Source organism: Aureobasidium subglaciale (genome assembly GCF_000721755.1).
Source record: "Aureobasidium subglaciale EXF-2481 unplaced genomic scaffold scaffold_32, whole genome shotgun sequence".
NCBI classification, from domain to species: domain Eukaryota; kingdom Fungi; phylum Ascomycota; class Dothideomycetes; order Dothideales; family Saccotheciaceae; genus Aureobasidium; species Aureobasidium subglaciale.
The window spans coordinates 170100-197833 of NW_013566963.1; the positions used below are offsets into that span (position 1 = coordinate 170100).

The window sequence follows — 27734 nt, forward strand, 5'->3', positions numbered from 1 at the left end:
AGTGACGTGGACGAACCCCGCAGAGCACCTGCCTTTCACCACAATCAGTCCTGGCATCTATCTGTCGCCCTTGCCAAGATTGCTTTCCATCCAAGAGCACAACAAATACAAAACATCGACTACTTCACCAGGATTTCGCCTGGCCTACCTTCAGAGTGTCGTACATCACCGGAACCCTGTGCAGAGTCTCGACCGTCACCAACGCACTACACTTGCATCGCCATAGCACGATGGCATATCGCGTTCATGGCTCGACGAACGAAGAACTAGTCGACGGTCTGGTTGACTATGGTCTCATCAAATCAGAACGAGTCAGGTCCGCCATGAAGAACGTAAGCGCTGCACTCTTATCAATCATTGATCGTGACTACAACGAACACACATCCAGGTCGATCGAGCACACTACTCTCCAAGAAGCCCTTACCAGGATTACCCACAGTCGATTGGTCACTCTGTAACCATTTCCGCTCCTCACATGCATGCCAATGCATGCGAAGCTGTTCTCGATCTGCTGCAGCCAGGAGCTAGAGTGATGGATGTCGGTTCTGGTTCTGGATATCTGACTCACGTTTTGGCCGAGTTGGTGAAGCCAGGAGGTACTGTCGTTGGTATTGAGCACATTCAACCTCTAGTAAATTTTGCACGAAACAACACCGGAAAGAGCGCTCAAGGTCGCGAGCTTCTTGACAACGGAAGCATCGCGTACATCAAAGCCGACGGTCGGAAAGGTTGGACTGGCAAAGGTGGCGAGGAAGGTTACGATGTCATTCATGTTGGCGCTGCCGCCGTGGGCTTTCACCAAGAATTGATTGACCAGCTCAAAAGACCTGGAAGGTGAGTTGTCTCGACTGATCACATCACTTGCCCGGCCACAGTCCTGCATCGTGGTCGACAATATCGAGGCCCCGCTATGGGTCAGTATACTGATGACTTGTTTCAGGCTCTTCATTCCTGTAGGTGAGCCCGACGACCAGTTCATCTATGTCATCGACAAACGAGAAGATGGGACCGTCGAAAAGAGGAAGGAATATCCTGTACGATACGTGCCTCTGACAGACGCGCCTGAAGAATGAGGCATAACCATAACTAAACTTTAGCAACCCGACGTAACAGCCACATTCAAGTACCCCGACCTCGAAAACAATAAACATAAACTTCCCCAGGCGCCTCTACTCGCATCATCAAAACCCTCCAAATCTTTCAACCTCCTCGGCCTCTGCTGAATATGCGTCCACTTCAACTGACTAACACAACTAGCCGTACTAACCATCAAAGCCGCCTTTGAACTAACGATCAACACTGAAATAACAACATTAGATTGAATAGCCCAATGCCAAATACTCAATCTCTTTCCATCTGTCCATACTATAATTACTGCTACAGCAATCAAGCAAGCGACGGAAAAAATCATGGCCCAAGTTTCTTGTTGCCAGGAGAGGTACTAAGGGTTTTTACGGTGGAGGTTCCAGGTTCTTGAGGGAGAGGAAAGAATGTTTCTTTGGAGGTCAAGCGGCGGATTATGGTCTTGGGTTACTGTTTTGAGGGTGGTGAGGGGAGGTTCTCGAGTGAAGTTACTGGAGTTGCGTGTAGGGACAGACGCCCAAGTTCTTGTTGCAACCATGATGAAAGACGTGCGACACCCTTTCTCAAGGTATCAACGGAGGAGGAGGAGTATCAGAGAAGGAGGCAAAAGAAAGCAGGTTGAAGGAGATCTTGTACTACGTATACTTATAAAAGCATACCGTGCCTCAATGCAAAGCTCACTTTGCCTAGCACTTGCATACACCCAAGCGCGTAGGCATTACCCCCAGCACATTGAGAACTCGCAGTAGTTTTCAGTCATTGTCTTGGGCAAATCCTGCCTTGATGCCTGTACGCCTTACTCAGGCGGTTGATTTGAAACAGATAGGCGCATGCAGCTTCTTTACGTCGGGCGACGGGTGCTTAGAACCATGTAGCTTTTACTTTACTCTGACCCATGTCTACGACATCCAAAGATGAAACAGTTTTGTTACCTGAGCAGAAGAATGGTATGAGTCTAGAGCATCAATCATGTTGTTTGTATTGTGGTTGATAAGTCACAGAGATGGACCATGGCTGGGAATTTCTCGATGGAGATGGTTCTCGCGTTGCCAACAGGCATGAACCCTGGATGATAAGCATAAATTGTGCACATTCTATTCAACCATCATGATCACAGGATGATGATCATGATACGGATAGATGATTAAACGAGTCCTTGTCACTAAAGATCATTACTGTGTTACCGAATGGCTTGAGAATTAACATTCTATCTATGCGTGACATCATTACATCTTCAACTTTTTCACATATTAATCCATCTAGCCATCCAGAACTCGGTGACCTGTTTAGCCTCATCCACAAGTCCCATATCCAACAACAATTGTGTGGTACCTCTGACAGCACTCTCCAAAGCACTAAAGATCCAGGCATGGGTGTAAGAAGTATGTTCACCCACGAAAACAGTGTGCTTCTCGGTCTGGAAATACGCAGGGAGGTAGAGCGCTTGTTGTAGAGCTGTGGGCGAAGCCCAGGCACCAGCCTGGTACTCGTCATTCAACCAGCACTTTCTGTCGTAAGCACCAGTGTACTGCTCAGCTGCAATGGGACCGTGAATTTCGATCATTGCGCGCTGGACGTAGGCAACGTGCTCTTCCTCCGTCATTGCACCAAGGGACTTGGCCATGTCACCACTGAGGTAGGATGCGAGGATCACACCAGGACCAGTGCTGTTGATCTGGTAAGAGGGGTAACAAACACTGCCGATTCCAGCAATACCACCACCGGAGCCACAGCCACCAATGATAGGGCGGTCGAGGTGCTCCCAGAAGCGCGTCTTGTAGTGAAGTGCAACCTTGCAGGCGGGCGAGTAGTTGAGTCTGCTGATGGCACGGCTGAGAAGGCTAGAGTAGTCGGGAAGGCGCCATAGTCTGACCTTGGAGAACGGTACTGCGACGATGGTGTAGTCGAAGTCTACGGACTCGGTCTCCATGTCGAAGGGGTTGCCGGGTCGGAAGTGGACAGACATCTTCTCCGAAGTTTCGTTCCAGGTCATAGCCTGGACGGCAGTCTGGAAGCGAGTACGATTCAGCACAGAGGGCCCGAAGGCAGCCGGCAGACGACTCAAACCCTGATCAATGGTACGCCATTGGGTTGCCTCGAAGTAAACATCCTCGTAAGGCCAGGATGGAAGGTTGTCGGCGACTGAATCGATCTGGTCGGTGATATTATTGTCTTGACCCATCTTGTAACGAATATAGCCGGACTCGGAGAAGTCAAGGAAACCCTCAGCAACGGCTTGCTTGTGCGCCTTGAAGACGTTGGTGGCGTAAAGACGAGTCTTTTCGGTATCCATGCCTAGCCAGTCCTCGAACTCCTCTGTGGCCTCGGCTACAGCAGTTGCATTGCTGTATGTGGCAGTGGTGTTGACGGCGAGAGCTGAGTTAGCGGCGACCTCGGCAACACCAGGAACGGTGCCATCGGCTCTTCTCTTGGTTGTGCTCGAAGGGTCGTTGACAGCACTCTGAATCCAAGGAATGAACTTGACCTCATATGCAGGATCATACTTGTTCTGCTTGTTGAGCTCGTCCGCAAGCTGGAAGACCATCTTGTGATCGTTGATCTCAATTGTCTCGTTGTCCATGGAGAGACTGACGGGGAAGCGCATAGGACCCATCTCCTGGTACTGATACTGATCGGACTTGGTAGCATTAAGATAAGATGTGTGGACACGACCTCCAATGCGCGACGAAGCCTCAATGATCTGCCAGTCGTGGAAACCGACAGAGTCCAGGATGTGAGCTGTCATCAAACCAGACATGCCACCACCAAGGATACCAATAGACTTGCTCTTGGTTTGAGCAACAAAGACGGACTCTGGCTCCTTCTCCTTGAGATATTCGACACCATCGAACCATGGCCCCATAGCATCCATGACCTCCGAAGCAGCAAGATGTCTCTTGTTGTTCCTGCGACCAACACTGACAGGTGCAGATCTTCCCAGCAATACGTCGCCAGAGAAAGCATGAAGACAGCCGTTGCTAGACATATCCTCAGGAGCGAGCCAGACGAAACGCGTGGGTCTCTGTTCGTGCCAGTTCAGGTGTCGCTTTGCCAAATCATGGTTTCCAACATGTGTGCTGCCGAGGACGTGGTGAGCGTCCTCCGTGGACTTGATACCACAGTCGCCGTAGACGATTGAGAATTCTCCATCATGAGATGAGTGGTAGTCGACATGGATGTTGTGCATGCCACCTGCCTCCACAACTTCCGGGAACTTGAATGAGATGACTGGACCTGAAGGAGCGGCAACAACATGTTGCATCAGAGTCGACAAGGCGAAGACGCCTGTCGATAGTTTCCGGATTGACATTGTGTGAAAGGGATGGGGAAGTGTGTACTGCAGCGAGAACATGGGTCTCGGCTTACCATCTTATATATTCAGACAGGCATGCCTCTGGCCCTGATATGCCCTCTCAGCAAGCCCCAACATCGATAGCCTGCGAAGTCTGACCAGTCTTCCCGGGCCGGAGCCGACTGCAGACCAATGGGTCATGGTTACGGTGTACAGTCACGCCGTGCAGATACTACAACATGGAATGGAGTCCTAGCTCCACGATATCAAGGTCGGCGATATTCGAATACTCCGGAAAGCGGCCTCTCCGTATCATGCCAAGCACACGCTTTACCATTCTTGCAGCAGTCCAGCCGAGAGAGAGTGACTATCCACTCCGGTATCGACAAGTGACGCTGCTCGCAGTGTTCTCAAGCGACGGCCGGGTCTTGGCCGCTCTGCCTATCTCTAATCAATGAGGCTTGTAGGGCGCAGCTTAGACAAGTACACCGAGTCCGGAAGCTCGTATGCGCCGGAGGAAAATCTTTCGATGCTACCTCGAGGTGTTCAACCAAGATCGACAAGATAAGGTGGATGCAAGATGGAGACTGGGGGATGTGAAGGATAAGAGAACTTGGCATGTCTTGGCGCGATAGGGATCGCCATTTCCATTTGTTCGGTTGTTTACCACATAGCAAGCATGACTATGGCCGCATTTGGGATGTTTGCACAGAATGATTTGGGAAAGTCGGGTTTTGATCGAAGATCAAGTGCTGTCTACACAGCGCGTCGACTTGCTGGAGTGTCAACACTGCTAGGCCACGAAAACCTTTTCGACATATTCACTCGCAAGAAGAAGATCGTAGGAGAGGGACTCTAGTCGATATATGGGAAAACATTCCTTCTATTACTGACTTCGGATGCATTTGCCTTCTGAAAATAGCCACAAAGCTCACAGAGCAGCAAGACCCATCATAGCAAGGAAGCCAAGACCAACATTGGCTGCAGAGGCAGCGCCAGTGTAAGGAGCAGGAGTGTATGTAGAGCTGGCAGAACCACTGGATGTACCATTGGCAGCAGGCGCAGTAGTGATGGGAGCAACAGGCGTGACTCTAGCTGATGTGGTCGATGAGCTGGCCGCAGCGGCGGAAGACACAACTGCTGAGCTAACAGCAGAAGCCGAAGACACAACTGATGAGGGGGCAGCGGAGGCTGAAGACACAACTGCTGAGCTCACGGAGCTGACCACGGAGCTGACGACGGAGGATACCGAGGCGGATGCTGAAGCACCTCCAGCGGCACCAGCGGCGTTAGGACAAATCTCAAGGGTAGCAGCACCGGTCTTCTGTTGATCTTCGACTGAGCAGGAGGTCTGTGTGCAGGAAGCAATGCTGCTGATGAAAGAAGCGTTGGCGCAGAGGCAAGCTACATCGGTGAGCTGACAGCCAGTGGTGCCGATGGCAGTCAAGGCGCAAGTGACCTTTTCTACGTCTTAGCAGTTGAGGATGCTGCGGGCTTGGAGATACATACAGCGCAAGCAGGGAGAGAAGCGGCGAGAGCTGCAGCATCCTGAGCAAGAGTAGGAGCCACGAGGGCGGCAGTAGCGAATGCGACAATGACAGAAGACTTCATCTTCACGATTTGTACGTGATTATGGGTAATCTGGGAATAGAAGTGTCGAGAAGCGAGAGACTTGAGGTGAGTTCTTGTGCTTTAATGTGAAGAGACAGGAAGATCGTTGGCGAACTGGTTAGAGAGAATGGAAGAACAAGAAATCAAGGCAGCAAATGGCAGTATTTGAGAATGCTGTATGTAGCGATACCTACCTTCGAAGGAACATATGTACATGGGCACCAATGACCAGATGTGGTGTAGTCTAGGGTCGACAGCCCGTTGATTCGTGTCCCTCAGCTGAGAGCTGGGAAGCATATGCCGCGGAGCTGGACAGGTACCTGTTTGGGATAACTCTATCAAACAGCTGCAAATAACGTGGAGATCAATCTCAACAAGTTGACGTCGATACGCTTGGTGTGTAGCATACTCGACGATTTGCTCGTTCATGGCGGGTCAGCCAAAGAAAGATGGCGTGGGGGCGTCGTAACTCGTTGGTATACGGCTGAAATTCGGCGAAGTGATTGGCCAGACTGACGTCAAGTTTCAGGACATCTGCTAGGAATAAGGTGGCGGACTGCATCCCACTATTCGCGACTTCTCCAGATGTCGGTTCTTCTTGCAAGAGCCTGCCAATCCACAAACTCTAGTCCCCTGTACACGCAATGCTGGAGTCATCTATCTTCGTCTCAGATCCTGGCTCGCTTGTTCCACTCCTCTCAGCCGCATCATCTCTCACGTGAAGAGAGTCGTGCCAGAAAGAATGCAAAACGGCGTGAGAAATATGCCAACGACAAGGAGTTTCGTGAAAAGACGCTTCAATACAAACGCGAGAAATACGCCAATGATCCGGAATACCGCAAGAAAGTGCACGCCTGGGTGGCCAAGCTCAGGGCCAAGTTATCGGCGGAAGATCCTGATCGTAAGAAACGACCTGCTCCCTCTCGCGAGAAGCTTGACGAAGTTAATGCCAAACATCGCGAGAGGTGGGCAAATGACGAAGAATATCGCGAGGCGAAACTCGCCTCAATTGTTCAATATAGGGCCAAGAAGGCAGCAGATAAGCCTGAACGGCGACCCCCTCCGACAAAGGATGAAAAAGCGGCCAAAGCTCGCGAGCGGTACGCAGATGACCCGGAGTATCGCGCCAGAAAGCTCGCCTCGGCAACTCGTTGGTATGAGGTCAAGGGAAGAGCAAAAATGCCGAAAACTCGTCGCGAGCGGTACGCAAATGACCCGGAGTATCGCGCAAAAGCACTCGCCTCGGCAGCTCATTGGTATGAGGTCGAGGGGAGAGCAAGAAAGCAAGAAGCCTACGATCAGAGAGTGCAAGAACAGCTAGTAGCGCGAGAACAGGAAGCACACAAACATATTAGGCATGTCAACTGGTATCTACAGTCCGAAACGGATTCACAAGAGCGAACTGAAGACGTGCAAGTTCCTGGATACCACCCGAGAACCTCAGATGAACAAGACATCGAGTCTGAACAACACCTCGCTGAAAATCTCGCATTCACGGACATCTCACCTCCTCCTCCTCCACCATCACCCAAACAGATACGCAACCTCCATGAATGGGTGACGCTAAAAGATTGGGTACCCCGATTAACCTGGGAAACACACGAGCCGGTTGTGGGACCAAGAAACAAGAGACCAGCATTATGCGCTTCTTGCAATAAAATCATGGTACGGCCATTGTGGTGGCATCGTCTCGAAGCTGAGCAGTCTGGTGCCAGGCCTCTTGACTGCCATGAATGTTTTTGTCACAAGAATTGGTTAAAAGCATGGCCTTTGGGTTATCGACAGCATGCTTTTGGGAGACTCAGGCATAGACGAGAACCGAATTGGGGACGCTATCCTCCGCCTTTGGAAACATGAGACCAGCGATTTTCACATGCCTCTCGGATTCCCAGCTTGCAGAATGAAGAAACAGCTGTCATGTCAAAGCTTCATTGTTCGTCTACCTAATATGTAGACTTATTTTTTGTATTCTCACATCATTGAGCGTGACGTTCCAGGGCCACATCGTAGGTCAGGCTTCACCAAACTCCTTCGGATTCCCAAAATGCATCACATCGCATGTTTTCTGTCTCCTTTGCTTTCCGAAGACCTAATCAAGGCTTGGGGACGTGGAAGGTCTTGCTGATCATAAGGCATCCGTGAGCAACGAAGATCAGAGCGGCAGGGTGGAACTCGAGTATCGAGCCTTGGGCAATGACACCGAAGGGGATTTGATCGTGAATCCAGCCCTTGCTGACCCAGTAGGAAATCAGGGTGACAATGCCTAGAGAGGTAGGGGTGGGAAGGCCTTCGAAGTACTTGGCCTTGCCATTGGCGTCCTTGGGTACGCTGTCGGTAGTGATGTTGAAGCGAGCAAGACGGAGGAGACCGCAGAGAGCGAAGGAGGTGAGGAGGAAGTGGTCGAGAGGGGATCGCATACCGATAGCGACAGATGCGACGGCAGGGGAGACACAGAAGGAGATCTAAAGAGTGGTTGTGATCAGCAGACGGAATATTGCGTACTGAGGTAAGATAGCATACCAAGTCAGCAAGCGAATCGAGCTCCTGGCCCATAAGCGAGCTCTTCTTTCTCCAGCGAGCGACCTTGCCATCCATAAAGTCGAAGAACAGACCAAAGGGCATGAAGGCCAGAGCGGCCCAGAGATTTCCGAGGTCGTTGGGGTTACCCATACAGTAGCGGAGAGAGGACATGACTGAGTTGATGCCGCAGAAGCCTGTGTTGTCGTATTAGTGCTCCGCTCGTGTAGTGTGACGTCGATCCAAGGGACGTCTGCATACCGTTCAGGAGGGTGATGAGGTCGGCAAGGTGCATTGCGCGAACCATGGAGAAGTGACCAGGGTCAGACTCCTCCAACAAACGCTTTTGCTTGTCCATGGCTGTCATCTGGTTAGCTTGTGTATACCATCTCGTATGGTGTGTGAAGCATACGGGGACTGGCGGTGACCTCTTTGGCAGCGTCGGTCGACGCGTTCACTCTGCGAGACATGACGAATTGAGTTTTGGAGATTCTGTGCAAAGTCTTCAACTCAGGAGTTAAGGTTGCTAGGAGGATTACAGGTAGTAAGAGGACGTGGTTTCCTCGATGTACGAAAGGGAAAGCAGGTTTAGACGCGGCGTTTGCTTGGAGTATGCCCTGCGTCATTTTGGCAAGCCACAGCGCACAGCCACAGCTGATCATCATCACCACAACTTACAGCATCTTCACTTCGACATGTGATATGACCACCTTCTACATGTGAAGTCCCTAGCTGTCGCATTCAACAAGGGACTGTGACTATAAATGTATCCAGAATCTCCATGTCAAACTCATACTAAACAGGCGCCGACGTGCGCACTGCAAGCATGCTGTGCAACGTTCCAAATCGCTGGGCTTGCGGAGACTCTGACACACGCAGATTGAAGACTACACGACCGACGTCCGACCACCGGGTCAATGTCGAAATCACTCCAACAGCAGGCTCATCTCCTTCGATTGAACCCAGGGACTCACGGATGGGCTGCACGAGGTTCGGAAGCACGAAGAGGAAGCGACTTTTGGGTCAGGGACCGGCGTTCGTGACTCACTGTGACATGTACTATTGTTTAGCTTCATACAGCATTGTCATAGATACCCGAGGCTGTAGAAAGACATGGTCAGTTTGGAGATAGAACACATATGACCGAGAGTGCTCTGTTGGCCAGTAACCCTTGCATTATGTTTGCCCGGGTTCCTAAGCACGTATCTCACATTGTCATCTCCGTCTATGCTCATGACACCAATACCCGAGCTGGCAAAATGCACCATACTTTTGAGAAAGAGCGTCATTGTCCCTGAGAGGAGGAGTCAGTGCTACCTCCTCGACGACAATTCCTAATTCGAAAAGCATCATGCACTTCCACAGCTCGCATATTCGTTAGCATTGCAGTTGGAGATAGATACCAGCCAGCCTATAGACTGACTCGTATGCGCAATGTGAAGTTGAAATGGTTTTTTTGCTCCTTCTCTGTATCTAAATAGTCCTGTACAGCGTTAAACATGAGATGAACTGCCTCTTTTCGAAACAATGCCTCCTTGTGAACCATATCCCAAGCCGTCCAAGGCCTCATAACTCCGTGACGCCGCTGCCTGTTTACGCCCACATGCTTTGCACTTTTTGTGTGAAGATGGCTACGCTTAGTAGCCACCGCGGCCACGACCACCACCACGACCTCCGAAGCCACCCGAGCCACCGCGGCTCTGGAAACCACCACGGCCACCACGGTCACCGCCAAAGCCACCCCTTGAGCCGCCACGGCCACCGAAGCCACCGCGACCACCACGGTCACCGCCAAAGCCACCTCTTGAACCGCCACGACCGCCGCGGCTGAAACCACCACGACCACGGTCACCGAAACCACCGCGAGCACCGCCACGACCTGCGGGCTTCTTGACCTTGGGAGCTCCGGGAGCGGGCTTGGGCTTGGGCAGGAATCTGGAGATTGAGTTAGGTTTGAGATGTAGAGAGGCTGTCGCGAGGAGATGTACCTCTCGAGGGGAAGGAGCTTGTCGCCGCCAATGAAGAACTTGTCGCCGTTCTTGAAGGAAGTTGCGACGATGCCCTCCTGGGGCTTGATGGTGAAGTAGACCTGGTTGATGGGGCCGAGGATCTCGTCAACCTTGCCGACAGCAGTCTGTGTAGAGATTTAGTGAATGCGCAATGGAGAAGACTATGTCGAGCGGTCGTACCTTGTTCTCAAGGTAGATGGGAGCGTTGAAGTAGGGGATCTTCACGTTGGTCGAGTTGCAGACCATCTCGCCCTCGGAAGCGTGCATGAAAGTGCCCAACTCGTAGACCTGGTCGGGAGGACCCTGGGGAGCGAAACCGCCGCGACCTGCGCAAACGGACTGTCAGTCATGACTTGTCCAGTGTTTTCCAGCATAGAGCATCATCTGTATGCGCACCTCCACGGCTGCCACCGAAACCACCACCACCGCCGCGTCCACCTCTGAAGCCACCACCACCGCGGAAAGACATTTTTTCTGGTCGGAGTTGTCGAGTTGAAGAGTCGCTAGGGGACTACCGGTACGAGATTGACCGGAGTATTGAAGATTGTATAGAGAGCCGTCGGCGAAAAGACAGCAATCAAGATTCGATAGGTTGGGCGTTGGACGATTGACAATGCGCGGGAGATGGAAAAAGTGCCAGAGTCGATGGAGCTTGAAATTTACGCCAAGCCCTGAATTTTGGAGGGGACGGAAGCTGCCGCCCCGAGCAGTCGTCGGCGCTGTTTGCGCTTGCGCTTGTGTGTGCAAGTGTGAGTCGCTGCGCTAGCTAGCTGTCGACCTTTTTCTGTATATGCTGTCTAGCTTCGCTCGTCACAAGAGGCTCTTCACTTCCTCTACACCGACCCGCCGCCTCGCCAACCCCAGCAGGCTATTCCCCAGACAAGCTTTCTTCAACTACCAACAAACTTCGGCGCGCACTTTTGCAGCTTTTTACCCCGCCGCTTGTAACCACACAATGGACGCCGTCAAGGGAGCCGTCGAGGGTGTCAAGGATGCCGTCGAGGGCGTCAAGAACATGGCCGTCAGCGAGGCCCAGCAGCAACAGTCTCAGCAGAAGAAGCAGCAAAAGAAGGACAAGAAGAAGGGCGCACAGGACGAGGGCGATGCCCGTCCCCTTGAGATGACCCCTCCCCCCTCATACATTGATGATCGCAACAAGATCTTCGACAGAGTCAAGGCCGAGTACGACGCTTGGGTCGCCCAGCAGCCCCGCGACGACATCAACATCACCATGCCCGATGGCAACGTCCGTGTTGGCAAGGCCTGGGAGACCAGCCCCGCCGACATCACCCGCGGTATCAGCAAGTCGCTGTTCGAGCGTACCGTCATCTCAAAGGTTGACGGAGAGCTTTGGGACATGGACCGTCCTCTGGAGAAGAGCTGCACACTGGAACTGCTCGACTTCGAACACCCCGAGGGAAAGAAGGTCTTCTGGCACTCGAGTGCTCACGTTCTGGGCGAGGCTTGCGAGAGAAGATTCGGTTGCAGTCTGTGCATTGGTCCCCCTGTCGACGATGGTTTCTACTACGAGATGGCTCTTCCCAACTCCGAGCCTGTTCTGGAGTCCGACTGGAAGCCCCTGGAGAAGGTCGCCGAGAAGGCAATCAAGGAGAAGCAGACTTTCGAGCGTCTCACCCTGAAGAAGGAGGACCTGCTCGAGATGTTCAAGTACAACAAATACAAGCAGCACATCATCCAGGACAAGATTCCCGATGGCACCAGCACCACCGTCTACCGTTGCGGTCCCTTGATCGATCTGTGCAGAGGTCCTCACATTCCTCACACCGGCAGAATCAAGGCTTTCCAGATCATGAAGGTATCATTCTGCACCTCGAAGTCTCATTGACCATTCACACTGACCAGCAACAGAACTCCGCCTCTTACTTCCTCGGTGACGCCAAGAACGACTCGCTTCAGCGTATCTACGGTGTCTCTTTCCCTGACAAGGCCATGATGGTCGAGCACAAGAAGTACCTCGAGGAAGCCGCTAAGCGCGATCACCGCAAGATCGGTAAGGAGCAAGAGCTCTTCTTCTTCCACGACATGTCTCCCGGTTCTTGCTTCTTCCTTCCCCACGGTATGATCATCTACAACGCTCTCCAGAGCTTCCTCCGCAACGAATACTGGAGCCGTGGTTACCAGGAGGTCATGTCTCCCAACATGTACAACTCCGCTCTGTGGAAGCAGTCTGGTCACTGGCAACATTACAAGGACGACATGTTTACCTTCGAGGTCGAGAAGGATCAGTGGGCTCTGAAGCCCATGAACTGCCCTGGTCACTGTCTCCTGTTCGCTCACCGTGAGCGCAGTTACAGAGAACTGCCCATGAGAATTGCTGACTTTGGTGTCCTCCACCGTAACGAGGCTTCTGGTGCTCTCACCGGTCTTACCAGAGTCCGCCGCTTCCAGCAGGATGATACCCACATCTTCTGTACCGAGGACCAGGTCGAGGCTGAGATTCTCAGTCTCTTCGACTTCCTCCGCACCGTCTACGGTAAATTCGGCTTCACCTTCAAAATGAAGCTCTCCACCCGTCCCGAGGGTCATCTTGGTGATGTTGCTACCTGGGATAAGGCCGAGGCTCAGCTTACCAAGGCTCTCGACCAGTTCGTCGCTGGCGGTGGTTCCCAGTGGGAGCTCAACCCTGGTGATGGTGCTTTCTATGGCCCCAAGATTGACATTACCATCTCGGACGCCCTTAAGCGTGAGTTCCAGTGTGCCACCATTCAGCTCGATTTCCAGCTTCCTCAACAATTCAACCTCGAGTACCGCAGCGCCGAGGCCGGTGAGGCCAAGGTCAAGGGAGAGGAGGTCAAGGAGAAGCCAGTTCTCGAGCAGAAGTCCACTGACAGCGCTCCTGCTGTCGAGGGCGAGAAGAACGAGAAGGGCGAGAGAACCGAGGCCAGCTACCGCCGTGAGTTGACTCCCGGTTGCCAGCGCCCCGTCATGATTCACCGTGCCATCTACGGTTCGTTCGAGCGCTTCATCGCCATTCTCACCGAGCACTTTGCCGGCAAGTGGCCTTTCTGGCTTTCTCCCCGCCAGATTTTGATCGTCCCTGTCATGCCCGCTGTCAACGACTACGTTGAGGAGCTCCAGGCTCTGTTCCGTAGCAAGGGCATGCACGCCGACATCGACATCACCGGTAACACCATGCAAAAGAAGATCCGTACTGGTCAACTCGCCCAGTACAACTTCATCTTCGTTGTTGGTGCCCAAGAGAAGGAGTCACGCACCGTCAATATCAGAAACAGAGATGACCCTGCCACTCAGAAGCTTGGTGAGCTCATCCCTCTCGATGTTGCCGTCCAGAAGATGGAGGCATTGAGAGATGAGAGAAAGCTCAAGACTGAGTTGTAAAAAGAGTGGACTTTGACGAAGAACATACATGGCGTTTGATTGGAAGACACAAAAAAGGAATACCATCCTTCAGGACTGGTGCTTGGAGCGTGGTATGTTTGCATGATTTGATAGGTAGATGGCCTTATTAGACACTTCTTTTCACACTTTTAACAGTGCTTGATCAACAAGGATGAAGGGTTTCTTTGGTGATGTGTAAAAGCGTGCAGGTTCGTATTTTAGTGGTTATCTCTTTATTTTCCGAATACCCTTGAGAGAGTTCTCAACAATGCCTCCTTTTTCACGCTTATCTGGTTCAGTCATCATGGGGGTTCCTCTTGATCAATGGATCAAGGGAGCTTCTCGGATCACCTTATCTACATGAGCCCCCCCCCCCCCCCCCCCAAGGTCTCGAGACATGATGACCGGGGGGGGTTGATGTATCCTGATTAGCAAACCAAGGATCGCAAAGCTGCTCTCCGAGATGTAAAAGTGAAAAATCCCATCGTGGTGCGCCTTCCCAAGTCTGCTTCTCGTTCTCAGTCCATACAAGACATTTGGGTCAGAGTCATTAACAGTTTTAACATTGTTAAAATCGACAACAGAAGCAGAATCGTGTCAAGTATTCGTTGCATTGATTTTCATTTCTATCTGGCTGTTGGCCTTTGTTCCTATCTTTTCAGTCGTGTCACAAAAACAACTCGTTACATGTATACGTAAAACGGCACAAGGGGAGAAAAGAGCTTGAACATCTCATTTCCAACCTCCCTTGGAAAAAAGCAGTCAGTCAATAAACGAGCGTGTCATCATCCAATCTTCTTGCATGCTTTTCTCGTTCCTCTCCGGATGGGGCCACAACAATCGTGACGTGAGCTATTTGTGTTCAAGCAAACTTTCCATTGGCACCTCCCTTTTGCAATTTGATTGATCCAGACACCAGGCGGGTGACTTCGGGTCTTTGATTTGGGGGTGCACCGGCCTTCAGAGCCTGCCACTTGTCTTCCGGGATGGTCAAGCAGTTGATACCCAGATAATTGCAAATGCTGTTGCAAACATAGACGGCCCAGCGGGCATACACGATGGTTGCGAATGCAAAGTATCCTCTAAGGTACCAAAGCTCGGCGGATGCAGAAAGGCCAGAGAGACCGATGTAGGGCAAGTTGACAAGAATACTGCCAATGAGGAGGGGAGCAAGCATCACTGTCCACATAGGAAAGTCCTGGCGCGTGAGATGGGCGAGGATGATTTTGGTCGTCATGCGGCCGAAAGCTGGCGAGAGGGTGAAGCAGAGCAGAGAGAGATGATTGTCCTTCAGCAAATGCGAGTAGGGCGATCCCAACCATGCGCACAAGGAAGCAGTGAAGATGAAGATGGGCGCCCATTCCAGCAAAGCAGGTGTCAATGGCTGGTTCCTGCCTTTTCTAGCCTTGTACACGTTGTTGACGCAATCAGGGATATGTGCGAGACAGAGGCCAAGCAACAAGATGGGAGCCCAGAGATCGAGGAAGCTGGTCTTGCCAAGGAGTTGCTCATTGCCGACGAGAGTGGATAGCGGGGATGTCCAAAGTGTAGGGCCGTAGTAGCCAGAGAGGATCATGATGAGCGCGGCGATGATCAGACCTTCGGTGGGTCCATTGAAGTAGCCGAGGAACAGCGTGTGGGTGTGGTACGTCTCCCAGGTCGAGAAGAACATGGGGAGTGTGGGGATGAGCGCGGTGAGAGCGCCTAGACGAGTGGAACCAAGACCCATGGCCGACGTTTCGAGGAGAGATGCGAGGGTGCAGTTGAGACTGTCGATGCCGTGACTATTTCACTTGTCAGTGTCGCTCCGTCCACATTGAAGCAGAGGAAGAATGCTCACTCAAACAGCTCACCCAGAGGAGACGAGGTGCCAGTGCGACGAGCTTGCTTGCCATCAATGTTGTCCATGGTGCTGTAGGCCCAGATGCCGAGGGCATAGCTGTAGTAGACCCATGACGGAGCCAGACCAGTCAAACCAGGGTCGTAGATGAGCATGAGGATGACATTGCTGAGGATGCAGAAGAAACCCAGCAGGGTGACCATGTTGGGCGCGAGCCATAGCGGTAGGAATTCGACGCATGCGTTCCACTGTTCAACAACAACAACCCATATGTTAGCTCTTGTTGTGTCTTTGCATCTTCAAACCCCTGGTCGTATGCAGGGTGCCGTCATATCATCTTCCATGCTCTTTCTTGACGTGTCTCTTCTCGCCAATCCTTCCGAAGCATCCGAGGATAGAAACATGCCATCAACGTACATAGTGTTTCAAGACATAGCGCGAGGTGAACGACTTGTCGACCGACGAATACTTGTAGAGCTTCAGGTTGGCCAAGGCGTCTTCGGAGAGAGGGCCCTCGAGCGTGGACGAATCTTGTCCCGTCAGCCGGTTGTATTCTTGCTGTAACAACTCATTCATTGTGAAGGGATAAAACTTACTGGGACTCATTTCCAACCGGTGAGACTAATAAGAAAAATAACCTTAGTCAAGCAGCAACAAGGAACCGTCCGGACCGCGACTTGACCGAGAAGCCCGCACTGTTCGCAATCCTCTCCTGAACGGGCATACGCTGTTTGTACGGTGTGGGGGATGATCCAATTATGCATCACCACGGATTTCTGTGCCAGTCTGTCACTTGTCATGCCAACTCTGACCTCAGCAGCAAACACCAATGCTGATCGAACAGCAGAAATGTGTAACGTTTTCGGTGTATCTCCCACTGCCCAAGAGGAATCTGACTTATTTTCTCTCTTGTGACGTAAGACCACATTTCTGCATCCTGTAAACTGCTCCAGGAGCCTGCCTTCCGTCTCTCCCGGCAGGGTAGGAGGCTGGAAAATCTGTCTGAAGGCAGAGTGCTTTTCTATAAATCGAGTGCGTTGGGGAGCGTTGTCATCTATCCGACTTACATGATCTTAGAACGCAATACTGGAACCATCCTATTCAAGAATGAATATTTTCCAAGCTCCGAGCATGCTGTATGATGCTGTACATAGATCATGGAACGCTGCCTATAGTCGCGGCAGGCATTAAAGCGGCCACAAGTATGTGCAGGTTTTCTCACTCATCATAGCACAAACAAGGACAACAGATAGACAATATTCTTTTGACATGTTTGTTCATTGAAGTTTTTGACTGCTTTTCGTGTAGCTTTTGATCTCGCAAAAAGCAAGCCAGCAACACCTTAAACTGCCTGCTTGAAATGTCCGCTGCCATGCAAGCGGCACCTGCATCTCATAAAAGAAAAAATCGAGCATAGCTTTTGGAACCCAGCTGTACCAATCTAAAACACATGAAGAAAGAAGAACGCCCATTAAACCGTCATATAATGCAAGACATTTAGCGGGTGGACATGGCCTTGGTGACGACACGCTTGAGGGCCAACTCCTTCTTCTTGAGGTCATCGGCAGATGAGTCCTCGATCTCGAGCTGGGCCATGGCGTCGCTGAGGGCAGACTCGATCTTCTCCTTCTGGTTGCGCTTGAGCTTGAGGGAGAGGGTAGGGTCGGAGACGATCTCCTCAACACGGGAGATGTAAGACTCGAGCTGCTGGCGGGACTCGAACTTCTTGGTGAAGGCCTCGTCGGAGGTCTTGAACTTGGCGGCATCCTCAACCATCTGGTCGATCTCAGCAGAGCTGAGCTTACCAACAGAGTTGGAGATGGTGATGTTGGCGCTGCGGCCGGAGGTCTTCTCGGTGGCGGTGACCTTCAGGATACCGTTGACATCGACCTCGAAGACACACTCGAGGACGGCCTCACCGGCACGCATGTGAGGGATGGGAGCAAGAGTGAATTCACCCTAGGAAGTTTGTTAGCATATTGTTTCGCGATGAAAGACTGGGGGGAAAAACCAATGAGGTGTTGCCTGCACAGTCTGAGCGTTCTCCCTGGTAGCAGGGGAATTGTACCTATAGAAAGAGTCAGCACGGTATTCGGATGGTATGCAAGATGTTGTGTGATGGTATAGCATATGCTGATGAGATGTGGGGAAGCGACGCTCTCTTGAGCACAGACGCCAAGCTTTCCAGCTGTCTGAAGGCACGGTGTGTTTGAAGAACAACGATGTTCCGCTGAGAGTCGAAGAATTTCAGGCTCTCGATAGAAGCTTCATGCATTTCAAAAACACTCTGCCTTCAGACAGCCGAGAACGCTGCTGTAGCATGTGCCGAGAGCTCGTTGAAGTCGGCATTTCAATGAACATCTTGTTCAAAGAGCTTCAGATTGTGCATTGAAACAGACGGGAGCGATGATTGGAGGGGTTTGGGGAGACCCACAGTTGTTTGTCCGTCAGCCACGCTTTATGATATGTTAGCAATATGACTTGATGAGAGGAGTAAGATGAGCTTACGTAGTGAAGGTGCGCTTCTTGATGGTAGGAACAGTGGTACCACGGGGAACGACGGGGGCGAAGATGTTACCCTCCATGGCAACACCAAGGGAGAGAGGGCAGACATCGAGAAGGAGGAGGTCAGCGGTGTCGGCGCTGGTGGCCTTTCCGGAGAGGATACCGGCCTGGACGGCGGCACCGTAGGCGACAGCCTCATCGGGGTTGATGCTCTTCTCGAGCTTCTTGCCGTTGAAGAAGTCGGAAAGGAGCTTCTGGATGCGAGGAATACGGGTAGAACCACCAACAAGGACGATCTCGTCAACCTTGTTCTTGGGGATGTTGGAGTCCTTGAGGACCTGCTCAACGGGCTGGATGGTACCGTTGAAGGCCTTGGCGTTGATGTCCTCGAAACGAGCACGGGTGATGTTGGCGTTGAAGTCCTCGCCATCGAACAGAGAGTCGATCTCAACGGTGGCCTGGGTACCGTTGGAAAGAGTACGCTTGGCACGCTCGCAAGCAGTTCTCAGACGACGGAGGGCACGGGCATCGCCGGAAAGGTCCTGTTTAGTTGTTAGCATTGGTTTATGTGAAGAATGCAGGGCTTTCTGACTTTCTTAGTTTTCCTCGTGAACTCTTTCTTGAAGTGCTCAAGGAGGTTGGTGTCGAAGTCCTGACCACCCAAGTGGGTGTCACCAGCAGTGGCCTTGACAGTGAAGACACCACCCTGGATGTGGAGGAGGGAAACATCGAAAGTACCACCACCGAGATCGTAGATGAGGACGTTGCGCTCCTTGTCGGACTTTCCGGCACCGAGACCGTAGGCAATAGCAGCGGCGGTAGGCTCGTTGATAATACGGAGAACGTTGAGGCCAGAGATGGCACCGGCGTCCTTGGTGGCTTGACGCTGGTTGTCGTTGAAGTAGGCGGGAACGGTAACGACGGCCTTAGCGACCTTCTTGCCGAGCTTGGTCTCAGCAACCTCCTTCATCTTGAGAAGGACCATGGAAGAGATCTCCTGGGGGGAGAAAGTCTTGGTCTCGCCGAGGTACTCGACCTGGACCATGGGGGAACCGTTGTTGTCGGTAATCTTGAAAGGCCATGACTCGATATCCTTCTTGACGGTAGGGTCATCGAATCTACGACCGATCAAACGCTTGACATCGAAGACGGTGTTGGCGGGGTTCATAGCGGCCTGGTTCTTGGCGGCCTCACCGATCAGACGCTCCTCAGCAGTGAAAGAGACGAAAGAAGGGGTGGTGAAAGAACCCTGCTCGTTGGCGACTATAAGACATCCGAGTCAGGAATGTGCGCTGGAGGCAATTGAGCGCTCAGAAAGAGCTGCAAAGTGAAAACGTACTGATTTCGACATTGTTACCGTCGTAGTTGGCAACGCAAGAATAGGTGGTACCTAAAGCTCTGTTAGCAATTTTGATCTTGTGGGCTTGCGCTTCGGCAATGGGGTTGGGCGCAAAGACTCACCAAGATCGATACCGATGGCACCGTCGTAAACCTCGTCGCTCATATTGAAAGATATAGAGGGGTATAAAAGGGAAAAAAAATGGGGAGGGATGGAAAGAGGAAGAGGTGAGAGATGCTGGGAGCTTAAGAAAAGGCTTGCGGGTAGGCGATTTTCGATTTTCCGCGGTCTGTGCATCTCATCTTTTTTTCACTTCCCCATTTCGTCCGAGGTCTGGATGCCAAGCCCTATTCATTCTCACTCCCCAGCAACAGGTTGTGAATCTCTGCCGGTTGACATGTTCGTGCAGATTGATTGTCCGGAGTAACTGCTGAGTTGGGCCGAATTGATGTTGGTCCAAGTGAGGCAACTGCCAATCTCGTCGTGGCACCTTCTGCAAGGCGAGTGAATTCAAGAGGTAAGCACGAGTACCTTCTCGCTTAGCTCACCACGACTTCATCCACCACAGATGAAGAGGTCGCCACGCTCAACGCAAGACAATGCTTCTTGCAAGACTCATTGAACAAGTGAGAGGTATGTGACCAACCAATTGCGGCCTCATCACTCCACTGCTGTGGGTTGAGGTCGACACGTAGTGTTGCTCCGAGGTTAGATCCATGATGCCTCAAAGACAGACAATTCACAAACATCTACTCCTTCTGGTCGTGTCTTGACACAAGTAGGCATATGACACGACCTGGACTCTCATACGTCTTCATGGATGTGTTCCAGGTGTACTACAGGTGTTCAATTGCACGTTCTGTAGGTTGTCCCACTCACGCCTGCTGATTGCTGCTTCCTCTCTAAGCACATCTCCTGTAGAGCATTCAACTTCAACGATTGAAACTTTCTGATGAGATACAAAGGTGGTTAACTATTGTCAAGAAGCCTCTACCAAGATGTCTCGCCAACCTCGAACATACGTTTATCACAAGCAGCCCAAAGACTGACGTCGCTGACCTAGAAAGCCACGATGATCGAGTACCGCTAGGAACAGAGAGAACAGAGGTAAAGAAACAATTAGAGAAATTCGAAAAGCTCTGTCGTCTTCTTCCAACTCGTGCTACACGTCTTGTCCATTAGTCCAGCAAGTCAGAGCTTGACGAAACCACTCGCCATGTTTGAGTTTTTCGACGGACACAACTAAACCTAGTCGCGTCAAGGTGCTGATAACTTTTTGGTCATACAGAAGCAGTTTCATGAGTTTGACACTGACTCAAATATGATCTTACACAAGAGGGTTTTGTAGACATGTTGTAACACGAGCACCGCCATCCAATGCTATTCCATTCTTTGCACAATTACCTATCTAATAACCCCAGTATGGACCTTTCCCATCCACAAACGCCTTGGAATCAAGCGACACGACGAGATACAGGATGGTACCTGCTCTATCTGATTCTGTTGAGCTTGATCCTGTTCATTGCAATCTCGTCATCGACAGTCTCGGTCTGTGAATTGTGTTAGCATGTGATAGAAATAGTGGAGGAGAGAAATGCTTACCTTTCCAATGATACGGTTGATGTGCTTGTTTTGCTCATCGAGCTCATCGCCCATAGCGTTACCCAATGCATGCAATGTCTTTGCACTTCTGTGAATGACATCCAAATTCTCCTCGATCTCGCCTTCCATAGCCTCGTCTTCGCTGTCGGCTTCAAATTGATACTTGGCTCTATTGGCTAGAGTTGCTTTGTCGTGTGTCTTGCCGCCGCGCATATTCCTCTCTTGGCCAGCGTGACGTTGTGTGGTGGAGTAGGCATTCGATCTTGTGTCGTCTGCACGCTCTCTTTCCACACGATGCTTCTCAAGTGCGATGGCGTTGGCGGCTTCCTCGCGTTTCTTGGCTGTGAAAGGGTTGGCGACGTGCATGGCAAACATGCTTCTGTTCAATGTCTTGAGCTCGCGTGCCTTTTCCTCGGCCAGTCTATTTTGATGTGATGCCATGTCGAGGTTACGCTCGGTGTTATGGATGCGGTCACCTTGACCAGCCAGTCGGGCTAGTGTCTCGCGACCTGTGGCTTCTGCTTGTTCGGCAATGCGGCGGGCATTGCGGGTGGAAGAGACATCTTGCTGCTTGATGAACTTGATCTCGTCTTTCGAAGCCTTGACATCCTCCTCTTCTTGCTCTTCTGCTGTAAGGTAGCGGTCGGGCTGGCCATATAGTTCACTGGAGCTACCACCATAGCCACCAGGCATGTTGCTATTCGCATAGCTGTTATCGGCGGAAGGGTCCTGAGCGGCTTGATCGGCCTGAACTTGTTGCTGCTGTTGTCTTTGAGGAGCATCACCGAAGAGAGCAGCCTTCTTGACGTCGGTGCTCACAGTCTCTTGACTGGCTCGTCGTCCAAGACCACCGTATCCACCAGCTCGGGAAGATTGTGGTTGTTCGCTACCATAGGGATTGCTGCCATATCCAGATTGCTGTGCATAGTTGCCAGTGCCGCCGAAACGGGGAGTGCTACCACCATAACCACCGGGCGGTACAGGTGACTTCTCGGGCATTGCTGAGGGACCAGAGCGGTTGTCGTAAGCGGGTGGTGCACCCGAGTTCGAAGGTTTGGCGCCATATGGGTCGGGAGTGGATTGAACGGCGTAGGGGTTTGCTGCGGGAGCTGCTGCCTTGTCCTTGCCCTTGGAGCGTGAGAACAATGACGAGCGGGAGGCCTTCTCTTCGGCCTCCTTATCTTTCTTTCCCATCCCAAAAGGCATTGTTGCGTTGCGTAGACTTCGGAAGTTGTTTGAATGTAGAAAAAGACACAAATTCAAGATGATGGAGGGGAAGTTATTAGGAGGGTCTGATGCCCAATATAGATGAGGCGCATTCACAGGCTCCGCCCCCGGACTTTTTGAAACCGACGTTTTGTTGGCCAACTCCAGAACATCCAGCCAGATCTCATCACCAGCAGAGAAGAAAAGAAATCAAGTTTGGAGTTTTGGAACAATAAATACGCAAAAGGCTTTTGCAAGCAACAGCTACTACTGAGTGACTTGAGCCATTCACTTTCTTCCTATTGTACAATGAGATCCTTGCTTTTGCATGCCAAAACGTCTCGGAAAGAGCACGTCGCAAGATTGCCAATAACTTCCAGGTATCAAATTTCGTTAATTTACCATGCGTTAACATCAAAGTATTCCTAGAATCCGAGTTAGTATATGTGAGACTTGAGCGGGCACGGATGTGACCACGAACCTCGCCAAAGAAGGTGACGACCACAGTGCGGTCGGCGAACTTCCTACCGGCCAAAGCACGAAGAGCCTTTTGTGCAGACTCGTTGTTGTCGTACTTGACGTAGATCTTGCCGACACCGTTGGACTGTCTGCTACCACCAGAAGGACGGGGTACCTTCATCTCCTCAACAGATCCGTACTTGCTGCACTCTTCTTTGACGTCTTCAACGATTTCTAGACAATTGTCAGTCATGTTCGTATGCACGTGAATGTCCGCTTCTGCTTGCCTTCATATTCATCGTTATCCAGAAGCTCCTCTGCTGTGACCATGTTCAACAGGCAAAGCACGCGACCTTGCTCGACGTCTGCGCTTGTGGTACCAGCAAGCATGCTCATGGCGTTTACGCTCATGTCACCACCGACCTGTTGCACACCGACAGCAGCTCTCGCAGCTCTAAGCGCACCATCGCCCAACTCAATGCCGTTCAAGCCAGTGACAGCTTCGTCGGTCTTTGTAGGGTCCATGTACTCGAAGAAGGCAAAGCCACGGCTTGCACCAGAGGAAGTGTCCTTGGCAAGGACAAATGACTTGAGCTCTCCGAAAGTGGTGAGCAGTTCCCTAACTTGCGCATCCTCGATGAATGTGGGGATGTTGGTCATTCTAAGCTTGTTCTGAGTGTCCGGAACATTTTCAGAAACAATGCCCTCAACCTGTTCGCTCTCGTCTGTAACGGCAGGGACGATGTAATCCTTGGGACGGCGGATTTGCAGACCAGTAGGTCTTCCGTTGGACGAGCCGTTGGCAGAGTCGTCACCCATCGAAATGCCATCAAGGGCTAGAGCAGTTGTAGCGTCCTCAGGAGTCTTGAATTCACACAGAGCAAAGTCGTGTTCGGGTGAAATCTGGGCAGAAAGACAGGGGTCCATACCCTTGACGATGTTGAGACCATTGAGCTGAAGGTTGAAGAAATCGATGATGTTGTCCTCGGTAGAAGTAGAAGGAATGCCGTGAACAAAGAGACGTTTTGACTGACGAGCGTTCGAGGGCTTGAGGGCAGTGTTCGCGCCAGCGTTGGCAGGTTGATTCATGAAGGCCTGGAGTCTCGTGGGATCCATAGGTTGTTGGCGAGGAGCACCAGGAAGAGGGAACATGCCCGAGAGCTTGGCCTGCTCAGCTGTGACGTTCTCGTAGCCAGGAGGCTTGATGTCCCATTGGGTGAGGCGGCGCTTGCGCTCGAGGATGGGTACGATATCGGTCAAGTCAGGAGTGGGCTCCTTGGGCTTTCTCGGAGGGCTAGGGCTGCGCTTCTGGTCGATGGACTGCTGAGGGGCACGGCCAGCATCGCGATCACGGCCGCCTCTGCCACCACCTCTTCGGTCTTCGAACAGGTCACCACCGCGGTCGCCGCGCTCTCTAGCACCACGCGGGTCCTCACGGCGGTCTCGTCGCTCAGCACCGCGGTCTCCTCTGTCCCAGTCGCGGCCTCCTCCACGTCTGTCTCTACCAGCGTATCTGTCTTCTCTTTCACGCTCTCTGTAGTCGCGGCTCGACGAATATGTGTCTCCCTGGAACTCTTCTCTGCGCGGGCGATGTGCGGGCGAGCGCGAACGTCTGCGAGGTCTTTCTCTCTCACGCTCTCTGTCACCACCACGGTCACGGTCGCGACGGTCGTCTCTGGATGACTGCGATTGTGTTAGCTTTTTGAAGGAGCCTACGCTTGAACAAGACTCACATAATGGTCGCGCGAAGACGCGTGTCTGCCACTGGGACGATCTGAGCATGAAAAGTTAGAAACATGTTAGGAGCGGCAAAGCTAGCGTATTACCGCGGCTGGAATATGAATCACCGTTCATTTTTGCGGACTGTGTAGCACAAAGTAGGCAAACAAGGTCCAATGAATGGGGTTGGAGAAGTGGTTGTCAAAAGCGATGAATAAGTGTTCTCTCAGGTCCCTTGAGCTTCCTCGCGCGCTGCTGAGCCAGAGCGTCTACAAGGAGGCCAAGCCGCTATCCCCGAAGTAGAAGCATAAGTGGCTATCAACCCAGCCATGTCTACCGCGTCAAGGTCGTGAACTTCTGTCTCGGACGAGTGCTTTCACCAAATAACCATGTTGAACCTCCAAGAATGGCAGAAGCTCCCAATTGGACTTGGCGAACTCTGCATCAATACGACTTTACGATGTGGACAATGCTTCCGATGGCGCAAGTCAGATGAAGGTGTCTGGTCAATGGCCCTCCATGGCCGCATCCTAGCATTACATCAGGACCCTGAATATCTCTACTACCGTTCTATCATTCCCACAAAAGAATCGCCAAACTCGAAACTCAAGACCGACGATGATACACTACCACTTCTACGACACTACCTCAATCTTGGCCCCAACTTGACTCAGCTATACTCCGAGTGGTCCTCGGCCGATGCAAACTTCAGTCGCAAAGCTCCCAAGTTTACTGGTATCCGCATCCTGAAGCAAGATGCCTGGGAAGCTCTTGTTGGTTTCATCTGCAGCTCCAACAACAATATCGCGCGTATCTCTCAGATGATCGAGAAACTATGCACAAATTATGGCCCATTGATTGGACAATTCGAGAACAAGGACTACTACGATTTCCCCACCCCGTCTTCATTGGCCAAACCAGGAGTAGAGCAGAACCTGCGAGAACTGGGGTTCGGGTACCGGGCGAAGTATCTTTACAAGACGGCTTGCATGGTTGCAGAAAAAGAAGATGGATGGCTAGATGCGTTACGAAACCCTGAGAGTCCTGTACTCGGCGTAAAGCCAGAGCCAGCTGGCGAGTGGGCAAATGAAGGAAGAGAAGGATACAGAAAGGCACATGAAGAACTGCTTGTACTACAAGGTGTCGGGCCAAAGGTCGCTGATTGTGTTTGTCTCATGGGTCTAGGCTGGGGTGAGGCTGTCCCGGTCGACACACATGGCAAGTCTGCTCAATTCTGTCCACATGAATCACTACTAACAATGTCATAGTCTGGCAAATTGCTGTTCGCGACTACAAGTTCGGCAAAGGCAAGCACTCGAGTCTGACCAAGGCCACCTATGATGCGGTCGCGAACAAGTTCCGCAGTCTGTGGGGCCAAGAGGCTGGTTGGGCACATTCGGTGCTTTTCACAGCTGATCTCAAGGCCTTCTCTGAGAGGCTGGTCGCTAAGACCGAAGTCAAGGCAGAGGTCAAGGACATCAAGACCGAAGAAGGCATAGAGACTGTCGTTGAGGAGGAAAAGACTCTGATCAAAGGCATCAAGAGAGAGGCTGAAGAGGAAGAACAAAAGTTGGTCGAGACAAAACACAACATTGTCAAAAAGGCAAAGAGAAGGAAGAAGGCATCATATTGATCACGCTATATCACCATCTGGACCCTGCTTGACTGCGGCCGCGCAACCAAGTGCTATACACGCGATGTCGCCCTGCACAGATATTCTAGTATCGAAAAATCGGCTGTACGGCCTCCTTGTACTTCGAGCTGTGGAAGGTGGTGTGTCTTCCTGGAAGGGTTCCAGCACCGCCAGACCGGAGCTGTCTTCCCTAGTCCATGATCGTCAGGCTTTGACCGTCGGAGGTCGCAGACATAGCCGGTTGGCAGTTGTTCGCCCGGCGCTACTGGCATGTCAAGCCGTTCGAAGATTGGTTGCTGTATCGAGAGTATATATATATCGAATCTCACGGCAATCAGCTTGTGGTAGAGGCAGGCTTTTGGAAACGGCCTTGCATCCAGCAGCGGTACATCTTCAATTTTCTCTGTCTGTTGACAAGCATTCTGTTGTCAACACCCAGATTCGTAATCTCGAATGCGGGCATCTTGTTGTCGTCTGAGATATCCGTACTCTGCAACTTTTCGGCCAGCTCTTCCTCGTCGCCCTTCTGCTCTGACGCATCGACCTGGAAGCTGTTTGCTGGTAGCTTGCCAGACCAGATATCTGCAAGTTCGTCTCTTTCGAAAAAGTAAACACGAGTGCCGTCACCACGAATGTAGAAGTTCTCTTCCAGGTAACGACCCTTCTTGAATCGAACCTGAGCCAGATCACCACGACCGTAGTCACGGAACAGGACCAGACCACCCGGCTTGAGGACATTCCAGACATTCTTTACAGCTTGCGCCCATTGTCTCGGTGAGAGAGCGGAGAAGATGAAGATCATGACAACCACATCGACGCTACCGGCTTCCAGGCCAGGAGGCAGAGCATTCTCGCCGGTTCCTGCAGCGTCCCACACATCTGCCTGCAGAGTTGTCTGATTCTGGTATGCCTCCTGCGTTCGGATAATTTCAATGGCCTTCTTTGAGTAATCGCAAGCGTGAATCTTCAACAAAGGGTTCTTGTTCAAGTTCAGAACTGGATATGCCGTGTTTCCTGCACCAGCACCAACTTCCAACATTGTCGCAGCTCCGTAATCTTCCTTTGTAATCTCTCCCAGTACAGGGAACTCTTGAGCTAGCCATTTACGATCCTTGAAGAAATTTGCGCGGTTATTGCTGTAGAATTTGTCCCACCATTTCTCGGGGTGCTGGTTGAAGCGCTTCTTGTCGAAGTCTGTGACGGGTGCTGACTTTTGAAACTCTTCTTGGGACTTGATGAATTCTTTGTATGTGTCGTCGGTCTCGACGTGGTCCCAGGCATTGTGAGCGAAGATGTTGTCGCCTTCTTCCAGGTAGCGGGTACCAAATTGGAAAGGGTCGGTGCGTTTCTGATCGTTGTTTGCGGAGTCGGTCTGAGGCTTTCGGATAGGCTGAATCGAGGCAGGAACACCGTATGCTGCCTCTTCTTCGACTTCGGCGGTTGACTCGGTCTGAGGGGTTGTCGAGGGAGTATCTTGGACTGTGACCCACTCGCGCATATGCTCCATACCCTTGGAAAGCTGCTGCTTGGGAGTCTTCTTCTTGTCTGCGCCTTCCGGC

The 27734-nt window shown here is 51.8% G+C and overlaps 13 protein-coding genes across 13 annotated transcripts; 4 read left to right on the forward strand and 9 right to left on the reverse strand.

Moving 5' to 3' along the window:
* Positions 1-230: 230 nt before the first annotated feature.
* On the forward strand, positions 231-1073 carry AUEXF2481DRAFT_70160 (uncharacterized protein; the record flags this gene model as incomplete). Its single annotated transcript, XM_013484216.1, has 3 exons — positions 231-332; positions 389-834; positions 941-1073. 3 exons carry the CDS (start codon positions 231-233, stop codon positions 1071-1073), a joined length of 681 nt encoding a protein of 226 aa, XP_013339670.1.
* A 1253-nt stretch (positions 1074-2326) lies between these two features.
* On the reverse strand, positions 2327-4393 carry AUEXF2481DRAFT_70178 (uncharacterized protein; the record flags this gene model as incomplete). Its single annotated transcript, XM_013484218.1, has 2 exons — positions 2327-3475; positions 3539-4393. The coding sequence occupies 2 exons, from the start codon at positions 4391-4393 to the stop codon at positions 2327-2329; spliced, it is 2004 nt and encodes a 667-aa protein (XP_013339672.1).
* A 913-nt stretch (positions 4394-5306) lies between these two features.
* Positions 5307-5986, reverse strand: AUEXF2481DRAFT_33335 (uncharacterized protein; the record flags this gene model as incomplete). Its single annotated transcript, XM_013484174.1, has 2 exons — positions 5307-5834; positions 5885-5986. The coding sequence occupies 2 exons, from the start codon at positions 5984-5986 to the stop codon at positions 5307-5309; spliced, it is 630 nt and encodes a 209-aa protein (XP_013339628.1).
* Positions 5987-6571: 585 nt separating this feature from the next.
* AUEXF2481DRAFT_8813 (uncharacterized protein) lies at positions 6572-7745 on the forward strand (the record flags this gene model as incomplete). The annotated part of the gene is made up of 2 exons (XM_013484159.1): positions 6572-7561; positions 7623-7745. 2 exons carry the CDS (start codon positions 6572-6574, stop codon positions 7743-7745), a joined length of 1113 nt encoding a protein of 370 aa, XP_013339613.1.
* Positions 7746-8079: 334 nt separating this feature from the next.
* AUEXF2481DRAFT_8814 (uncharacterized protein) lies at positions 8080-9129 on the reverse strand (the record flags this gene model as incomplete). Its single annotated transcript, XM_013484160.1, has 4 exons — positions 8080-8448; positions 8507-8700; positions 8765-8863; positions 8916-9129. 4 exons carry the CDS (start codon positions 9127-9129, stop codon positions 8080-8082), a joined length of 876 nt encoding a protein of 291 aa, XP_013339614.1.
* A 980-nt stretch (positions 9130-10109) lies between these two features.
* AUEXF2481DRAFT_44403 (uncharacterized protein) lies at positions 10110-11111 on the reverse strand. The gene is made up of 4 exons (XM_013484198.1): positions 10909-11111; positions 10693-10838; positions 10492-10637; positions 10110-10438 (listed from the first exon to the last, which is right to left on the reverse strand). The coding sequence occupies exons 1-4, from the start codon at positions 10979-10981 to the stop codon at positions 10141-10143; spliced, it is 663 nt and encodes a 220-aa protein (XP_013339652.1). The 5' UTR covers positions 10982-11111; the 3' UTR covers positions 10110-10140.
* Positions 11112-11467: 356 nt separating this feature from the next.
* On the forward strand, positions 11468-13872 carry AUEXF2481DRAFT_8816 (uncharacterized protein; the record flags this gene model as incomplete). Its single annotated transcript, XM_013484161.1, has 2 exons — positions 11468-12328; positions 12382-13872. The coding sequence occupies 2 exons, from the start codon at positions 11468-11470 to the stop codon at positions 13870-13872; spliced, it is 2352 nt and encodes a 783-aa protein (XP_013339615.1).
* A 622-nt stretch (positions 13873-14494) lies between these two features.
* AUEXF2481DRAFT_44405 (uncharacterized protein) lies at positions 14495-16414 on the reverse strand. The gene is made up of 4 exons (XM_013484199.1): positions 16309-16414; positions 16130-16242; positions 15713-15960; positions 14495-15656 (listed from the first exon to the last, which is right to left on the reverse strand). The coding sequence occupies exons 1-4, from the start codon at positions 16316-16318 to the stop codon at positions 14735-14737; spliced, it is 1293 nt and encodes a 430-aa protein (XP_013339653.1). The 5' UTR covers positions 16319-16414; the 3' UTR covers positions 14495-14734.
* Positions 16415-17209: 795 nt separating this feature from the next.
* Positions 17210-19721, reverse strand: AUEXF2481DRAFT_70259 (uncharacterized protein; the record flags this gene model as incomplete). The annotated part of the gene is made up of 7 exons (XM_013484225.1): positions 17210-17671; positions 17724-17780; positions 18147-18168; positions 18221-18759; positions 18810-19480; positions 19557-19607; positions 19679-19721. The coding sequence occupies 7 exons, from the start codon at positions 19719-19721 to the stop codon at positions 17210-17212; spliced, it is 1845 nt and encodes a 614-aa protein (XP_013339679.1).
* Positions 19722-20670: 949 nt separating this feature from the next.
* AUEXF2481DRAFT_44408 (uncharacterized protein) lies at positions 20671-22455 on the reverse strand. The gene is made up of 2 exons (XM_013484200.1): positions 21159-22455; positions 20671-21106 (listed from the first exon to the last, which is right to left on the reverse strand). The coding sequence occupies exons 1-2, from the start codon at positions 22362-22364 to the stop codon at positions 21047-21049; spliced, it is 1266 nt and encodes a 421-aa protein (XP_013339654.1). The 5' UTR covers positions 22365-22455; the 3' UTR covers positions 20671-21046.
* Positions 22456-22563: 108 nt separating this feature from the next.
* AUEXF2481DRAFT_44409 (uncharacterized protein) lies at positions 22564-24762 on the reverse strand. The gene is made up of 5 exons (XM_013484201.1): positions 24650-24762; positions 24557-24597; positions 23111-24506; positions 22846-23057; positions 22564-22789 (listed from the first exon to the last, which is right to left on the reverse strand). The coding sequence occupies exons 1-5, from the start codon at positions 24675-24677 to the stop codon at positions 22763-22765; spliced, it is 1704 nt and encodes a 567-aa protein (XP_013339655.1). The 5' UTR covers positions 24678-24762; the 3' UTR covers positions 22564-22762.
* A 169-nt stretch (positions 24763-24931) lies between these two features.
* On the forward strand, positions 24932-26175 carry AUEXF2481DRAFT_48412 (uncharacterized protein; the record flags this gene model as incomplete). The annotated part of the gene is made up of 2 exons (XM_013484213.1): positions 24932-25760; positions 25811-26175. The coding sequence occupies 2 exons, from the start codon at positions 24932-24934 to the stop codon at positions 26173-26175; spliced, it is 1194 nt and encodes a 397-aa protein (XP_013339667.1).
* A 334-nt stretch (positions 26176-26509) lies between these two features.
* AUEXF2481DRAFT_70197 (uncharacterized protein) lies at positions 26510-27673 on the reverse strand (the record flags this gene model as incomplete). Its single annotated transcript, XM_013484219.1, has 2 exons — positions 26510-26665; positions 26720-27673. The coding sequence occupies 2 exons, from the start codon at positions 27671-27673 to the stop codon at positions 26510-26512; spliced, it is 1110 nt and encodes a 369-aa protein (XP_013339673.1).
* Positions 27674-27734: the final 61 nt, after the last annotated feature.

Bases quoted from the DNA above. Each gene is read 5' to 3' on its own strand.
- AUEXF2481DRAFT_44403 (XM_013484198.1), bottom strand. From the start codon at position 10,981: ATGTCTTTCCGCGGTGGTGGTGGCTTCAGAGGTGGACGCGGCGGTGGT. The intron at 10,839-10,908 runs GTGCGCATACAG...CCGTTTGCGCAG, and splicing joins TTTCGGTGGCAGCCGTGGAG to GTCGCGGCGGTTTCGCTCCC. The intron at 10,439-10,491 runs GTACATCTCCTC...CTCAATCTCCAG, and splicing joins AAGCTCCTTCCCCTCGAGAG to ATTCCTGCCCAAGCCCAAGC.
- AUEXF2481DRAFT_44405 (XM_013484199.1), bottom strand. The intron at 15,961-16,129 runs GTACGTTGATGG...GTTGTTGAACAG, and splicing joins GCTATGTCTTGAAACACTAT to TGGAACGCATGCGTCGAATT. The intron at 15,657-15,712 runs GTGAGCATTCTT...CAAGTGAAATAG, and splicing joins CCTCTGGGTGAGCTGTTTGA to TCACGGCATCGACAGTCTCA.
- AUEXF2481DRAFT_44409 (XM_013484201.1), bottom strand. From the start codon at position 24,677: ATGAACGGTGATTCATATTCCAGCCGCG. The intron at 24,507-24,556 runs GTGAGTCTTGTT...ACACAATCGCAG, and splicing joins CGTCTTCGCGCGACCATTAT to TCATCCAGAGACGACCGTCG. The intron at 23,058-23,110 runs GCAAGCAGAAGC...ACAATTGTCTAG, and splicing joins GGATAACGATGAATATGAAG to AAATCGTTGAAGACGTCAAA.
- AUEXF2481DRAFT_44408 (XM_013484200.1), bottom strand. From the start codon at position 22,364: ATGCCTTTTGGGATGGGAAAGAAAGATAAGGAGGCCGAAGAGAAGGCC. The intron at 21,107-21,158 runs GTAAGCATTTCT...CACAATTCACAG, and splicing joins TCAACCGTATCATTGGAAAG to ACCGAGACTGTCGATGACGA.